A 17071-nucleotide genomic window follows, 5' to 3' on the forward strand; every position below is an offset into this window, starting at 1 on the left:
CTGTAAGAGCTGTGAATGTGTAGAATAGTCTCCTCAGGAGCTGGTTCCTTACTGTAAGAGCTGTGAATGTGTAGAATAGTCTCCTCAGGAGCTGGTTCTTTACTGTAAGAGCTGTGAATGTGTAGAATAGTCTCCTCAGGAGCTGGTCCTATACTGTAAGAGCTGTGAATGTGTAGAATAGTCTCCTCAGGAGCTGGTTCTTTACTGTAAGAGCTGTGAATGTGTAGAATAGTCTCCTCAGGAGCTGGTTCCTTACTGTAAGAGCTGTGAATGTGTAGAATAGTCTCCTCAGGAGCTGGTTCTTTACTGTAAGAGCTGTGAATGTGTAGAATAGTCTCCTCAGGAGCTGGTTCCTTACTGTAAGAGCTGTGACTCTGTAGAATAGTCTCCTCAGGAGTTGGTTCTTTACTGTAAGAGCTGTGAATGTGTAGAATAGTCTCCTCAGGAGCTGGTTCTTTACTGTAAGAGCTGTGAATGTGTAGAATAGTCTCCTCAGGAGCTGGTTCTTTACTGTAAGAGCTGTGGATGTGTAGAATAGTCTCCTCAGGAGCTGGTTCCTTACTGTAAGAGCTGTGGATGTGTAGAATAGTCTCCTCAGGAGCTGGTTCTTTACTGTAAGAGCTGTGAATGTGTAGAATAGTCTCCTCAGGAGCTGGTTCCTTACTGTAAGAGCTGTGAATGTGTAGAATAGTCTCCTCAGGAGCTGGTTCTTTACTGTAAGAGCTGTGAATGTGTAGAATAGTCTCCTCAGGAGCTGGTTCTATACTGTAAGAGCTGTGAATGTGTAGAATAGTCTCCTCAGGAGCTGGTTCTTACTGTAAGAGCTGTGGATGTGTAGAATAGTCTCCTCAGGAGCTGGTTCTTTACTGTATGAGCTGTGGATGTGTAGAATAGTCTCCTCAGGAGCTGGTTCTTTACTGTAAGAGCTGTGAATGTGTAGAATAGCCTCCTCAGGAGCTGGTTCTTTACTGTAAGAGCTGTGGATGTGTAGAATAGTCTCCTCAGGAGCTGGTTCCTTACTGTAAGAGCTGTGAATGTGTAGAATAGTCTCCTCAGGAGCTGGTTCTTTACTGTAAGAGCTGTGAATGTGTAGAATAGTCTCCTCAGGAGCTGGTTCCTTACTGTAAGAGCTGTGAATGTGTAGAATAGTCTCCTCAGGAGCTGGTTCTTTACTGTAAGAGCTGTGAATGTGTAGAATAGTCTCCCCGGGAGTTGGTTCCTTACTGTAAGAGCTGTGAATGTGTAGAATAGTCTCCTCAGGAGCTGGTTCTTTACTGTAAGAGCTGTGAATGTGTAGAATAGTCTCCCCAGGAGCTGGTTCTTTACTGTATGAGCTGTGGATGTGTAGAATAGTCTCCCCAGGAGCTGGTTCTTTACTGTAAGAGCTGTGAATGTGTAGAATAGTCTCCTCAGGAGCTGGTTCTTTACTGTAAGAGCTGTGAATGTGTAGAATAGTCTCCCCGGGAGTTGGTTCCTTACTGTAAGAGCTGTGAATGTGTAGAATAGTCTCCTCAGGAGCTGGTTCCTTACTGTAAGAGCTGTGGATGTGTAGAATAGTCTCCTCAGGAGCTGGTTCCTTACTGTAAGAGCTGTGAATGTGTAGAATAGTCTCCTCAGGAGCTGGTTCTTTACTGTAAGAGCTGTGAATGTGTAGAATAGTCTCCTCAGGAGCTGGTTCTTTACTGTAAGAGCTGTGACTCTGTAGAATAGTCTCCTCAGGAGCTGGTTCTTTACTGTAAGAGCTGTGAATGTGTAGAATAGTCTCCTCAGGAGCTGGTTCCTTACTGTAAGAGCTGTGGATGTGTAGAATAGTCTCCTCAGGAGCTGGTTCCTTACTGTAAGAGCTGTGAATGTGTAGAATAGTCTCCTCAGGAGCTGGTTCTTTACTGTAAGAGCTGTTGAATATGTGGGAATAAGGAACCATGGCCTGCCGTAGACAAATCCCATAAATATAGGGAGAGGTTTTATTATTTTTGGAATTTCCTTCTTTTCTCTCTGTAGTTGATTGATGAGGTCAGTCTCTTCTTAGTTTGTTATTGGTCTAATATAATGTTGTGTATTTTTCATGCAGGATAATGACTATTTAGAAGATAACGACCTGTATCAGCCGCTCCCATCACCAGGTATGGACGAGCCTACAAGGAATATATTGATAATAAATGCTTACTGAGCTCTCATAGTAGATGGTCACCATGCTGCAGGTCATTGTCACCCGGCACCCATGGCTGAGCACCCCTCCTGCCTTGCTGCATGCGTCTCTGGCGCAGGACACAGAACATACCCCATAACACTTCCCATGTAAGTCTATGGGGGATGGTCAGAGAACATGTCCACTTACCTCCCCCATAGATGTCAGAGAGTCATCCCCAGGTTCACATGAGACTACTGTAAGACCTATCTGTACATGCAGGAAACGGCACCTCAGGCCGCCCCATAATTAACCCTTTAATGAGTAGGCCAGAAATTGTATTTTTTAAGCGACTTGTGATCTCATAGGGAACATATCAAGTATAAAATGTTTTTTAATTTTTTTTTCCAAAAGTTTTCTCTCGTTACTGGGATATCTGCAATAGCCATCTGCACCTATAAGAAAAAATGTGCTGAAAACCCAAACTCGGCTTATACTCGAGTAAAGAAATATATCAAAACTCATCTTTCTGGCTTCTTCCACTGCTATATTCTGGGGCAGGGGCTACAGGACATATACTGGGGGATATGGGCTGGCACGCTATATACTGGGGGGCAGGTGCTGGCTATATACTATGGGGCAGGGTCCGGCAGGCTATATACTGTGGGGCAGGTGCTGGCTATATACTGGGGCAGGGGGCACGCTATATACTGTGGGATATGGGCTGGCAGGCTATATACTGGGGGGCAGGTGCTGGCTATATACTATGAGGCAGGGTCCGGCAGGCTATATACTGGGGGGCAGGTGCTGGCTATATACTATGGGGCAGGATCCGGCAGGTTATATACTGGGGACGCTGTGACCAATGCATTTCCCACTCTCGGCTTATACTCGAGTCCATAGGTTTTCCCAGGTTTGGTGGTAAAATTAGAGGTCTCGGCTTATACTTGAGTATATACGGTTATAGATTAGGAAAAGATTACAGGCAGTCCCCGTATTATGTACTAGATAGGTTCTGCAGGTTGAATTTGTTACGTCGGAGCTGTATATTTTATATTTGTAGCTCCAGGCAAAATTTTTTTTGGTCTCTGTGACAATTGGATTTTTAACATTTTTTCATAAGCACCAGGATTAACAATACAGTCAGTCCTCGGGTTACATACAAGATAGGGTCCATAGGTTTGTTCTTAAGTTGAATTTGTATGTAAGTCGAAACTGTATATTTTATAATTGTCGTTCGAGACAAATTATTTTTTTGACAATTGTAATTTAAAATTTTTTTGCTGTAATGGGACCAAAGATTATCAATAAAGCTTCATTACAGACACCTTACAGCTGATCATTGCAGCCTGGGACCAAACTAAAGCATCCAGAGAGGTCACCAGAGGTCACAGGGGGCAGAGGGGTCCGTCTGTAAGTCGGGTGTCCTTAAGTAGGGGACAGCCTGTAAAGCCTAATTGTAGACACCCCTGATAACTGTTATAGCTGATTGTTGTAGTCTAGGACTAAAGAACAGTAGGTTACCAAAATCCAGAGGTCCGTTTGTAACTAGGCATCGTCTGCAAGTCGGGTGTTCTTAAGTAGGGGACCGCCTGTACTTGGTTCCATGAATGGACAGAATTTTTCTTGCTTTTGTTGGTGACCTGGATCTGCCCTGTATAATGAACAACGTTCCTTTCAGATGGATCCAGTGACAGAAGCACAGCAGAGAGAAGTCCTAGTCCTCTGTCATCCCAAGATGGTTCAGAAGACAGTCCTGATCTTCCGCCTGTTAATAAGGTAACCCTAACCCCAGGTCTTGCCTATTGCATGAGTACCCTAGCACCTTACAGACACCTACTTTTTTTTGGCAGTGTGATAATATGATTGACATCAAAATCGAAGTGGTAGAGGAAGAGGATGATAAGCAGGAGGAGGAGGAGGAGGAGGAGGAGGCATATCTTCTGGACGACAGAGAAATTAAAGAAGAGGACATTTCTGTAGATATCGGCACAGGTCCGTGATATACGTTATCTTCTTCCACCCTGGGAGCGACCGGCTCTTAGTAAAGTAGCGTCCGGCTCAGTGTATATTTTATCGCCACCCTGTAACGACCACTGTTGTTTGAACCCAACTTCTACCTCCTAAATGTTGCAAACAAATTCACTATAATCTTCAAAATCTACTTATCTTTCATGTCCGTTATGCCATTTCCGTGAAATTCCTATTTGAATCCATATGCTAATGAGCATTTGGTGGATCCTCAGCAACTGGAGCAACACTACTCCTGCCTGGACCACTCCCCCCTCTATCATATAAGCAGGAGATTGACTGGAGAAGCCTAGGATGATCCTGGGAGTAGAGAGAAGCGTCTTAGCAGAGCTCCAGGTACAGCCACTGTCTCATTAGCATACAGACCCAGCTGGGAATATCTTGGAAACAGCATAATGGACAGAAATAATTAAGGTTTGTAGGAAATTACAATGTTCTGCTCTACAAGGTGCTGCCCGAAGATTATAAGATGGTGGAGATGGGAGGCCCTCAGTAATGCATCATAGTCAGTTTTAAAGGGAACCTGTAACCAGGGACCTAATTTTTCACTAAAGACTGTAAAATTCCATGACACCTGCAGTGGTTTGGATGCATTTCAAAAAACAACATGTGACTTGTCTGAGCTGCAGGCTGCCTCCATCTTTGTGCTCCTGTACAGCTCTGCCCATCCCCCCACTGATGTCATCTCACCAGGCTGTGACCTCTGAGAAGGAGCAGGAGGGAGGAGCTGTACAGGAGCACAAAGGTGGGGGCTAAGCTCTGAGGAGTGAGTAACATAAACAAGTCACATGTTGTTTTTTTTAAATGCATCCAAACCAAAGTCCAGCCCCTGTGACTACCCCAGGATTTTGTCAGGATGCAATGTAAGTTATAACACACAATTATATTGTAATGCAAATGCTTAGAAAAGGCAGAGAGGCAGATGTGCACTGCAGGTGTCATGGGCTTCTGCAACCTGTCTTTAGTGAAATATGAGTTCCCTGCTGACAGGTTCCCTTTAAATGCAGTAAACTTGTGATGTGTTGGCTGCACACGGCTGCGGTTGGTCTGGTAATTGCATCTGGCGGGTGAAACATGTTTTTTTGGCTATGCATGGTCATGTAAAACCAGTCATGGTCTTTGTTCTTCAACTACATCCTGCTCAGGCACAGCATGATAGCCACGGGAGAGCCATTCATGGAGATCATTGCCTTTCATGAGATGTTATCTGCTTCTTTTTCTTCTTTGGATGCAGGTCTGGACACAAATGTCTCAGATGAACAGCTCCTGTTATCTTCCGACTGTAAAAGTGAAGATAATGATTTTTCCGAAGATTCCCCAGGAGAAAACTCTGTGACATCTCAAGTCATTGACACGACGGATCAGTCTCCCGCTTCCTCACATCACGGGGACCATTCTTTAGAGCAGCCGTATGTAGAAAATCAAACTCTAGATCACAAAAGGGACAAGATCTACGCCTGTTCTGAATGTAGCAAGTGTTTCACCACTCAGTCTTTCCTGCTTCGCCACCTTCAAATACACTCGAATAAGACTCTGTTTTCATGCGCTGAATGTGGAAAATGCTTTACCCATAAATCGGAACGCGCGCGACACGAGCGAATCCACACCGGGGAGAAACCCTTTCCATGCTTTGACTGCGGAAAATGTTTCCCCCACAAGTCAGAACTTGTTCGTCATGAGAGAATTCACACGGGCGAGAAGCCCTTCTCGTGTTCTGTGTGTGGGAAGAGTTTCCGGCAGAAATCTGACTTTCTTAAACATCAGAGAATTCACACCGGGGAGAAGCCGTTCTCCTGCACCGAGTGCGGTAAATATTTTACACAGAAGTCTAATCTTGTGGAACACCAGAAAATCCACACGGGAGAAAAGCCCTTTTCATGTGCAATTTGTGACAAACATTTTGCCAGGAAAGCTGAACTTGGTAAACATCAGCGAATTCACACTGGGGAGAAGCCATTTTTATGTTCCCAATGTGGAAAGCGGTTTACACACAAATCTGAACACATTCGACACGAGCGCATCCACAAGGGCGAAAAGCCGTTTTCCTGTTTTGAGTGTGGCTACAGCTTTGCCATGAAGTCAGAACTGGTAAAACATCAGAGAATCCACACGGGAGAGAAGCCGTTCTCGTGTCCCGATTGTGGGAAATGTTTTACACAGAAGTCTACTCTGGTCACTCATCAGCGAACTCACACAGGAGAGAGGCCCTTTATGTGTTTAGAGTGCGGGAAGGGTTTTACCCAAAAATCAGACCTTGGGAAACATCTGAGAATTCACACGGGGGAGAAGCCATTTTCTTGCTCTGATTGTGGGCGATGTTTTACAAGGAAGCCTGAACTTGTCACACATCAGAGATGTCATAAATACGAGGAAACTGGGACAGAGAGTTAGAGGGATTGAAATCCAGTTAGATTATAATCTTAACTTTATGTGTTGTATGTTTTATCGCTTCTTGTGTTTTGCTGGCGTCTATCCCACCCCCATCCCGTTGGGTAAATTTGTCTTCTACGAATTGATACTCTGTTTATTACAACTGTTGTTAATTGTGACATTGGGGGTCATTTACTAAGGGCCCGATCCGCGTTTTCCCGACGTGTTACCCGAATAATACCGATTAGCGCCGTTTTTCCCTGAATTGCCCCAGGGTTTTGGCGCATGCGATCGGATTGTGGCGCATCGGCGCTGGCATGCACGCAACAGAAATCGGGGGCGTGGGTGTCGGAAAAACCGCTGTATTTAAAAAAAAAAAATGTGTCGCTTGACACGCGCTTACCTGCACCCAGGATAGGATGGTGAACTCCGGCGCAGCAGCGACACCTGGTGGACATCGGGCGCACTACCTTAGTGAATCGCCCGAAGACCCGAATCCTTGACGGAGAACGCGCCGCTGGATCGTGACAGGACCGGGTAAGTAAATGAGCCCCATTATCTTATCTAGTGGGGAATATAGAGTCCGACCCCACCACCCCCCACCCTTACAAAGAAGCGAGAGGTCTGTAATTTTTATTGTAGGTCACTTCACCAATGAGACAGAATCTAAAAAAAAAAAATCCAGAAAATCACATTGGGGGTCATTTACTAAGGGCCCGATTCGCGTTTTCCCGACGTGTTACCCGAATATTTCCGATTTGCGCCGATTTCCCCTGAATTGCCCCGGGATTTTGGCGCACGCGGATTGTGGTGCATCGGCGCCGGCATGCACGCGACGGAAAGACCCAGACATGATCCATCTTTAATGTTCTTACTGAAACAAGGAGGTTTTTGTCCAAAACCATGCGATATGTGGCAACTCAACCCATGTCTAACTCCAGTTGATACTAAAATGTTTTATTTTGGTCTCATCTGGCCAAATGACGTTCTCTCATGCCTCCCCTGGGTCATCCTGATGGTCAGTGGGGACCTAGTGCCTGGACATGAGCAGTGGGACCTTCCAAGACCTTCCAACACACTTGTGTTTACAAAATGCAAATGTTAACACTTGCATTAACTGATGTGTTAACAATACATTCACAAACAAATGCGTTAAACGCGACGTGTGACCGCACTCTCATGCAATAACATGCTAATAAAGTCACACAATGTGATTTTGATTTTAGAATTTGTCTCACATGTTACATGTTGTACAAATACAAAAACTGCAGTGATTTGATAAGGAGTGGAAGACCCTGCCCCCGAGGGCTCACAATCTATGTGGGGGGTGGCAGAGCAGTGCAGTTATTGTGCTTTTTATTATTATTCATTTATTGAGCTCCATGAATTCCCTGGTGCTGTACAATCAGTAAGGGGGTCACTTACTTTACACTTACTTTACACTTACTTTACACTTACTTTAAGACAAAAACAAGTACAAAACTACAGTGATCAGGAGACGAGTGGAAGGAGGACCCTGCCCGAGAGGGATCACAATCTATATATTGTATGAGACCCTAAACAGGTGGGTTTTCAGGTTATGTTTGATGGTTTGGAAGGTGGGGTACAGTCTGACATATTTAGGTAAAAAGTTCCAGAGTATGGGGGGTGCACGGGAGGAGTCCTGTATACAGATTTGAGAAGAGCGGATGGTAGTAGAGCGAAGCTGAAGGTCTTGTGAGGAACGGAGTTTACGTGTGGGACGGTATTGGCTGATGAATTCAGAGATACAGACGGTCCCCTACTTAAGAACCCCTGACTTACATACGACCCCTAGTTACAAACGCACCTCTGGATATTGGTAATTTCTTGTACTTTAGCCCTAGGCTACAATAATCAGCTGTAACAGTTATCACAGGCGTCGGTAATGAAGATTTATTGTTAATCCTGGTTTTTATGACAACCCAACATTTTTAAAATACAGTTGTCACAGAGACCAAACATTTTTTTACTGGGGTTACAATAATAAAGTATACAGTTTCGACTTACATACAAGCTCAACGTAAGAACAAACCTGCAGAACCTATCTTGTATGTAACCCGGGGACTGCCTGTATATGGAAGGGACCGGTTGTGGACGGCTTCGTACGTCTTGGTTAGTATTGGATGCAATGGATAGGAGAGGCAGAGGAGAAACGAGGAGACAGATGGATTAGCTGGGCAGCAGAGTTGAGGATGGATTCGAGGGGCGTTAGAGAGTTATCTGGGAGAGAAGAATGTTACAGTAGTCCAAGCAGGATATGATGAGGGTCTGAATACTTGGCCAACATATAGGAGGGAGGGGGGGTAGGGGGAAGAGTCTTAGGGAGTCTTCTTGGGTTTGGCATACTGGGGATTAGGTTGACCAGTTATTGGGTGGGGCTGGTGAGAATCCAGTGGTTTTGGTCCACATTGACCTCAATGATAAATTAAGAGGTAGAGGGAACGTACCCAAAAACCATTTCAGTGACATAGGCCATAAGCTTCGAGAGGTAAATAGGTGGCTCATTGCTGGTGTAGGAAGAAGAGGTTTGGGTTCATGGCAAACTTCACTGACTTTGCTGTTGGCTACAGGCTCTAAAGCAGAGATGGGCTGTGTCTCACTCCCAAAACAAATCTTAACCAACAGACCTGAAAGAAGATGAACATTACCGGTAAGGGACACCTAGATGATAGTGTGGGCCCACTCTAATGAATAACATGGGGGTCATGGTAGAGGGAGATGGGGAATAACATGGGGGAGAGACATGAGGATAACCTGGGGGTCATGGTGGAGAGAGATGAGGAATAACCTGGGGTCATGGTGGAGGGAGATGAGGAATAACCTGGGGGTCATGGTGGAGGGGGATGAGGAATAACCTGGGGGTCATGGTGGAGGGGGATGAGGAATAACCTGGGGGTCATGGTGGACGGAGATGAGGAATAACCTGGGGGTCATGGTGGAGGGGGATGAGGAATAACCTGGGGGTCATGGTGGAGGGAGATGAGGAATAACCTGGGGTCATGGTGGAGGGAGATGAGGAATAACCAGGGGGGTCATGGTGGAGGGAGATGAGGAATAACCTGGGGGTCATGATGGAGGGAGATGAGGAATAACCTGGGGTCATGGTGGAGGGAGATGAGGAATAACCTGGGGGTCATGGTGGAGGGGGATGAGGAATAACCTGGGGGTCATGGTGGAGGGGGATGAGGAATAACCTGGGGGTCATGGTGGAGGGAGATGAGGAATAACTAGGGGGGTCATGGTGGAGGGAGATGAGGAATAACCTGGGGGTCATGATGGAGGGAGATGAGGAATAACCTGGGGTCATGGTGGAGGGAGATGAGGAATAACCTGGGGGTCATGGTGGAGGGGGATGAGGAATAACCTGGGGGTCATGGTGGAGGGAGATGAGGAATAACCAGGGGGGTCATGGTGGAGGGAGATGAGGAATAACCTGGGGGTCATGATGGAGGGAGATGAGGAATAACCTGGGGTCATGGTGGAGGGGGATGAGGAATAACCTGGGGGTCATGGTGGAGGGAGATGAGGAATAACCAGGGGGGTCATGGTGGAGGGAGATGAGGAATAACCTGGGGGTCATGATGGAGGGAGATGAGGAATAACCTGGGGTCATGGTGGAGGGGGATGAGGAATAACCTGGGGGTCATGGTGGAGGGAGATGAGGAATAACCAGGGGGGTCATGGTGGAGGGAGATGAGGAATAACCTGGGGGTCATGATGGAGGGAGATGAGGAATAACCTGGGGGTCATGGTGGAGGGGGATGAGGAATAACCTGGGGGTCATGGTGGAGGGGGATGAGGAATAACCTGGGGGTCATGGTGGAGGGGGATGAGGAATAACCTGGGGGTCATGGTGGAGGGAGATGAGGAATAACCAGGGGGGTCATGGTGGAGGGAGATGAGGAATAACCAGGGGGGTCATGGTGGAGGGAGATGAGGAATAACCTGGGGGTCATGATGGAGGGAGATGAGGAATAACCTGGGGTCATGGTGGAGGGAGATGAGGAATAACCTGGGGGTCATGGTGGAGGGGGATGAGGAATAACCTGGGGGTCATGGTGGAGGTAGATGAGAAATAACCAGGGGGGTCATGGTGGAGGGAGATGAGGAATGACCTGGGGGTCATGATGGAGGGAGATGAGGAATAACCTGGGGGTCATGATGGAGGGAGATGAGGAATAACCTGGGGTCATGGTGGAGGGAGATGAGGAATAACCTTGGGGTCATGGTGGAGGGGGATGAGGAATAACCTGGGGGTCATGGTGGAGGGAGATGAGGAATAACCAGGGGGGTCATGGTGGAGGGAGATGAGGAATAACCTGGGGGTCATGATGGAGGGAGATGAGGAATAACCTGGGGTCATGGTGGAGGGAGATGAGGAATAACCTGGGGGTCATGGTGGAGGGGGATGAGGAATAACCTGGGGGTCATGGTGGAGGGGGATGAGGAATAACCTGGGGGTCATGGTGGAGGGGGATGAGGAATAACCTGGGGGTCATGGTGGACGGAGATGAGGAATAACCTGGGGGTCATGGTGGAGGGGGATGAGGAATAACCTGGGGGTCATGGTGGAGGGAGATGAGGAATAACCAGGGGGGTCATGGTGGAGGGAGATGAGGAATAACCTGGGGGTCATGATGGAGGGAGATGAGGAATAACCTGGGGTCATGGTGGAGGGAGATGAGGAATAACCTGGGGGTCATGGTGGAGGGGGATGAGGAATAACCTGGGGTCATGATGGAGGGAGATGAGGAATAACCTGGGGGTCATGGTGGACGGAGATGAGGAATAACCTGGGGGTCATGGTGGAGGGGGATGAGGAATAACCTGGGGGTCATGGTGGAGGGAGATGAGGAATAACCAGGGGGGTCATGGTGGAGGGAGATGAGGAATAACCTGGGGGTCATGATGGAGGGAGATGAGGAATAACCTGGGGGTCATGATGGAGGGAGATGATGAATAACCTGGGGGTCATGGTGGAGGGGGATGAGGAATAACCTGGGGGTCATGATGGAGGGAGATGAGGAATAACCTGGGGGTCATGATGGAGGGGGATGAGGAATAACCTGGGGGTCATGGTGGACGGAGATGAGAAATAACCTGGGGGTCATGGTGGAGGGGGATGAGGAATAACCTGGGGCCATGGTGGAGAGACATGAGGAATAACCTGGGGGCCATGGTGGAGGGAGATGAGGAATAACCTGGGGGTCATGGTGGAGGGAGATGAGGAATAACCTGGGGGTCATGGTGGAGGGAGATGAGGAATAACCTGGGGGTCATGGTGGAGGGGGATGAGGAATAACCTGGGGGCCATGGTGGAGGGGGATGAGGAATAACCTGGGGCTATGGTACCTTTACCCAGGAAAATCCCATGATGGACGATCACACAAATTAGTTTAGTTTTTTTTTTATTGAACAGAACAGAGATTTCAATGAATTAAAATCAATATGTCCTCAAAGGAAAATACTATTAGATGATACGACATCGAAAAGTAGCAGAACTTGAATTACTCCTTCGTATGACTGTGCAGTCAGCTGCCTGTATGGTTACGGAGCCATAGAAGATAAATGTACTTTATCTCATATACACATAAGCCAACAATATAACGTGAGAACCAGAGGTGGGGGTGATAGAGAGGAAAGAAGGGAGTGGGAAGCAGCAGGTGTAGCTATGTCCTCACATAAAGTTGGGAACGCAAACAAAATCACTAAGCGAAGGTATTCTGGCAGCAATTAGGAGGAAAGCCATCAGGGAAAGTTTAGCTTTAGGGACGGAAATAGGGAGCATAGGTAGTAAGAGGGGAGCCGGGTCATATTCCATGATCCGTGCCCCCACATGAGACCAGAAAACCTATAGCAAGGGGGCACTCACACCAAATGTGTATAATAGTGCTGGGTGCATCACGGCATCACTAACGCTCAGCAAGGCTGATGGGGTAGATCGAGTGCGATTTAGTGTTCCACATATAACATCTAAACAAAATGTTATACTTGTTTTCCTGAGATTCGTGTAAAATGAAGAGCTTAGGGCACAGCTAATTCGCTTTAGACCCATCTTTAGAGGGAAGGTCTTATTGAGTTCCCATTTCCAAGCCTTTACATAGGCTGGAGTAGGATTGGACCACCTGACCCTAAAGCACAGAGATTGAATGATGTATCGCAGTGGGGAAATGCACTGGAGTTCAGCTTGAACCAGAACCCCATTAAAATCAATACGGACCTGAATTTAAGCACCCAAAAAAGGCAGTAAAGTGAAGTTAATGGGGAAAAGGACTGAAAAATGCTGGGAATAACAGTCTAGGTATTGGTAGTAAAAATACAAAATGGAGACATCAAGAGGACGGCGCCTCGTGTAATATTATTAGGCCAAATAAAATAAAGCAAACAAGGTTGGTAACATTCCCCCTAAAGAAACATGCTCACCTTAAAGGAGATGGTAGCCGCCCTTCAGCTTTTCCAGCGTGGCTTTCATAGTAGAATTAGACATTGGAGGAGTTGTGGGTGCGGTTAAAAAACTTAAAATAGCTTGTGCGGCACTACTAGGATTAGCGCCATACCAGCTATTTTAAGGTTAAAAATCCTGCAACGGATATATCCACCATGGAGCTATGAAGGGTGCATACAGAGATGGGCTTTACTGCATATCGCTGCAAAGACCCATCGCTATCACCCGCGGTCGGTGCTTGCACCAATTGCGGGTGTTAACCTCTTCTTTGCCGCCGGTGGCACTTAAAACGTGGTGGTGCATGGGCGCCACCATGTTTCCTCCGATCATCGTTCCCTCGGGGGCGACGATCAGTTGCCTTGAAAGCCTCAGATCTTCGTCAGACCCGAGGCTGCATGGTTTCTGTCGTTACAATGAGCTCATTGTAATGAATCACATGCAAAAACGCCATTGTACTGCAATACAGTAAAAAAAAATGACCCCTCCCCCAGCTCCGTGCACCAAATATGAAAAAGTTATTAGCTTCAGAAGATGGCAAATTTTTTTTTTCCTTTTTCGTACACATTCGTTTAATTTTTGAAAAATGCTTTAAAACGCCATAAAACCTGTAAATTTGGCATCAACGCGATCGCACCGAACCAAAGAATAAAGCAGACGTGTTATTTGGAGCGCAGAGTGAAAGGCCTCTTCCACCCTAGCGTTGCGTTTCACGTCAGGGTGCAATGCGTGAAAAACTGACGTTTTTGGCTGCATTTTTGTTCCATTTTTCCTTGGAGTAATTAGCGTTTTTGCGTTTTTCACGCGCGTGTTGTTAGCGTTTTTTTTGCGTTTTCGGCGCTTTTTTCACGCGCGAGTCAATGGGAGACTCGAGCATTTTTCAAAGGGACCATGGTTTGGGATTAAAATGTGTTATTTAATTAAAAAATAATGTCTTCTGATAAGTTGCAAACATCTGCGATCTATTCTTCACTGTTCCGCGTGTATATTATCTCCCGACAAGTTAGCAGATGTGAAGAACAGTGAAGAATAGAATAAAAACAGTGAACACAGTGACCACAGGATCATTTAAGAGAAAAACACAGTGCAGAACACAGTGCAGAATAGATTACAGATGTTCGGCACATCTGCTTACTTGTCGGGAGATACGCGCGGAACGGTGCGAACAAAATAGTATGTGAAGAACAATATATATGTGTGAAGAAGATGTATGGAAACATCTGCAATGTGTTCTTCACACATATATATTGTTCTTCACATGCTATTTTGGCCGCACCGTTCCGCGCGTATCTCCCGACAAGTAAGCAGATGTGCCGAACATCTGTAATCTATTCTGCACTGTGTTCTGCACTGTGTTTTTCTCTTAAATGATCCTGTGGTCACTGTGTTCACTGGTTTTATTCTATTCTTCACTGTTCTTCACTGTGTTTTTTTAATTAAATGATCGTTCGCGAGCAGGGGAAATACTGTTATTCTGGTCACCTAGCAACCCTTACGTTTAAAACGCATTGCACTCGCAATGATTGCGAGTGCAATGCTTTCTTGATGCATCTCCATAGACTTGAATGGGGCGTGAAAATTGCGCGTGACTCGCAAAAATAGAGCATGCTGCGATTTTGACGCGCGTGCAAACGAACGCAAGCACGCGCGTCAAAAACAACGCTAATGGAGAAAGAGCCATTGAATACAATGGGACAGAGTGCAATGCAAGTTCTGCGCGTCAAATGCACGCGCAGAACTCGCGCGTGAAAAACGCCAGTGTAGAAGGGGCTAAAGTCGTAAAAACTGAGCCCACAAGAACGTGATGCACATGCGTTTTTTTTTTTGTCAATTTTTTCACATTTGGAATTTTTTTCCTGCTTCCCACTACATGGCAGGGAATAAATAATAACATCACTGAGAAGTAAAATTAGTTACGCACAAAATAAGCCCTCACACAGCTCTGTACACGGAAACATGAAAAAGTTATGAATTTTTGAAGGAGGAGAGCGAGAAATGAGCGGAAAATACCCTGCGTCCTTATGGGGTTAACCGCACCCACAAGACCACCTAGGGAAAAGTAATTTGAAAAAAATAACATAAAAAAATTGCAGTCTGCGCATTTACACTCAGTTACATAGAGAATTAAAGAAGTAATGGAAAAACTACACGCCCCCTTCCTCTCTCAGCGCTTAAACTTTGGTGCCACAAAACTTGTGAATTTTACGTTTAAACTCAGGTAAGGCTATATTCACACAGACGTTGCCGTAGTACGGCGGGCACACGTCGGCGCATGAAGAGAGGAGGAGGGGATGAGCGCCCCTCTCCATTGTGATGGTATGGCGGCAGTGTGCAGCACTGTACCGCTCCCGCAGGGCGCCATGCGTCCATTGCTATGTATGGGGGACGTATATACATCCCCCATATGTGTGTGTGATTATAGCCTAATACAGTATTACATTCTCTACCAACTTCACACCCTGAAACAGCCAAGTCACACGGGATCCATTCCTGGTGCATCTTTATGAATGTGGGGATGTCCACGTTGGCAGTGAATCCTCTCGTCATTGATGACACCACCAGGGCGCGGCTTATCCGCCAGCTCTGCTTTGGAGAGGGGTGTGTGGCAGGGGTGCCTGCTATCACCCCTGCTATTCGTCTCTGTACGAGGACAACTTGTTACTTTATTTAGACAATGTATTCGTTCTCCAGGTGAAGCGATGGATTGTAGGGATGGCAAACCCTACCAATAACCTTTGTCTTGACCCTGTAACCTGCACCCATATTCTACCATTTATGGACAGGGAACCTTAAAATGTTTTGGGTAATGTGCAGAGGCCACAGAATTTTATTTAACAGGAACAGAAATTAATAAATAACAGTTATAAAGCCGGTAAGCCCATCCAAGTAAGTTCCACCCGAATGGATGCCGGCATGTGGGCAACTTCCAATCACCTTTGTGCCTGTTTAAACTCTGCCCAAAGAAGCCTCCTAACTCCTAGCAGTGGCTGCGACCCCCCCCCCCCATGGGCCAAGACAATGGCCCTCGAAGCCAAGAAGGAAAATGTCCAACCCTATAGGGTTTAGATGGACTCCGTCCCCAATCAAAAGATGGCGCCTTCCAAATCTACATGGCAAAAAAACGCTCCGCCCAGAGAAACCACCTGCTTGGAAATCCTGATGTTGAGGATTTTCGTGCTCTTTCAATTGCATCGTGATCCCTAGCCCCTCTCCAACGACAGCTGGGAATAATTTCAGACCTTGCAAGTGAATTATAGAATGTTGGAAATCTGGAGAAGTCTTGCCTCGTGAGGGATATCAGCTCACCTACTCTAACTCGTCCGGGATCATTAGCCCCTGTGTTGATGATAATAAGTACTCGATCCCGCTGGCTTCTGCCGATCTGAACTATTCCAGACAGGACCTGAGGCCAGAGCATTCCGCGCACACCACGCCAGGGCACCTGTGCTTCTGACAACCCAAAATTTTTTCCGCAAGGACGGACTGCCGCTCTCTGTAACGCCCAATAAATAAAAGGATTGGTCGACTGTCCACACATGCGTACAAGGCCCTAGAAGATTAACAAGTAAAATAACTATGGAAAACTAGGAAATCAAATCAGTGAAAACTAAAATAAAGGCTTAAGGTCCGAGCGAATGTAGGACTTAAAGCAGTCCTTTTGAACCCCCCTCCCCCCCGCCTCTCAACCAGTCCTGCAGCATTAACTTGCCCTTACAGTCACTATCACTCCCCCCCCAAGTGGACCATCAGCAGCAGGGGCTCCATGTCGCACAACTGGTTGTAACTGAGCTCCGGTAATGGATCCTGGCAGCCAAGAGCATCAGGAGCAGCTTCATCGGAGCATCTGAAATGTAAGTGAGCCTTACAGCAAGTCAGAAGGACGCTACACCATGGCTCCAGTGGCACCTTAAGTGCCGGTACTTGGGAAAAGTGGAGCTACGGACAGTGCGTCTTCTGCCAAACTAATACCAGCAGCAGCGCACCACTAGCTCACCACAACACTCCGCCGCACCGTCTCCCCTCGTGCAATATCCCCTACACATGTCTGTCTAGTCCGTGTCTATGTGTTATTGTGACCG

The 17071-nt window shown here is 46.7% G+C and overlaps 2 protein-coding genes across 3 annotated transcripts in view; both read left to right on the forward strand.

Annotated features, from left to right (window-relative positions):
* The window catches only part of LOC140106078 (uncharacterized), a 48669-nt gene extending 39841 nt beyond the window's left edge, over positions 1-8828 (forward strand). The window contains exons 4-7 of the mRNA XM_072130288.1: positions 2072-2123; positions 3810-3907; positions 3982-4123; positions 5394-8828. Of these exons, the coding sequence (XP_071986389.1) occupies positions 2072-2123; positions 3810-3907; positions 3982-4123; positions 5394-6550 (1449 nt within the window). The 3' untranslated portion in view covers positions 6551-8828. The remainder of the gene's footprint in view (positions 1-2071; positions 2124-3809; positions 3908-3981; positions 4124-5393) is intronic.
* LOC140106026 (uncharacterized) overlaps positions 1-17071 on the forward strand; it is a 582332-nt gene that overhangs the window by 173790 nt on the left and 391471 nt on the right. The gene's annotated exons all lie outside the window — the stretch shown is intronic.

This window comes from Engystomops pustulosus, chromosome 11 (genome assembly GCF_040894005.1).
Source record: "Engystomops pustulosus chromosome 11, aEngPut4.maternal, whole genome shotgun sequence".
NCBI lineage: Eukaryota > Metazoa > Chordata > Amphibia > Anura > Leptodactylidae > Engystomops > Engystomops pustulosus.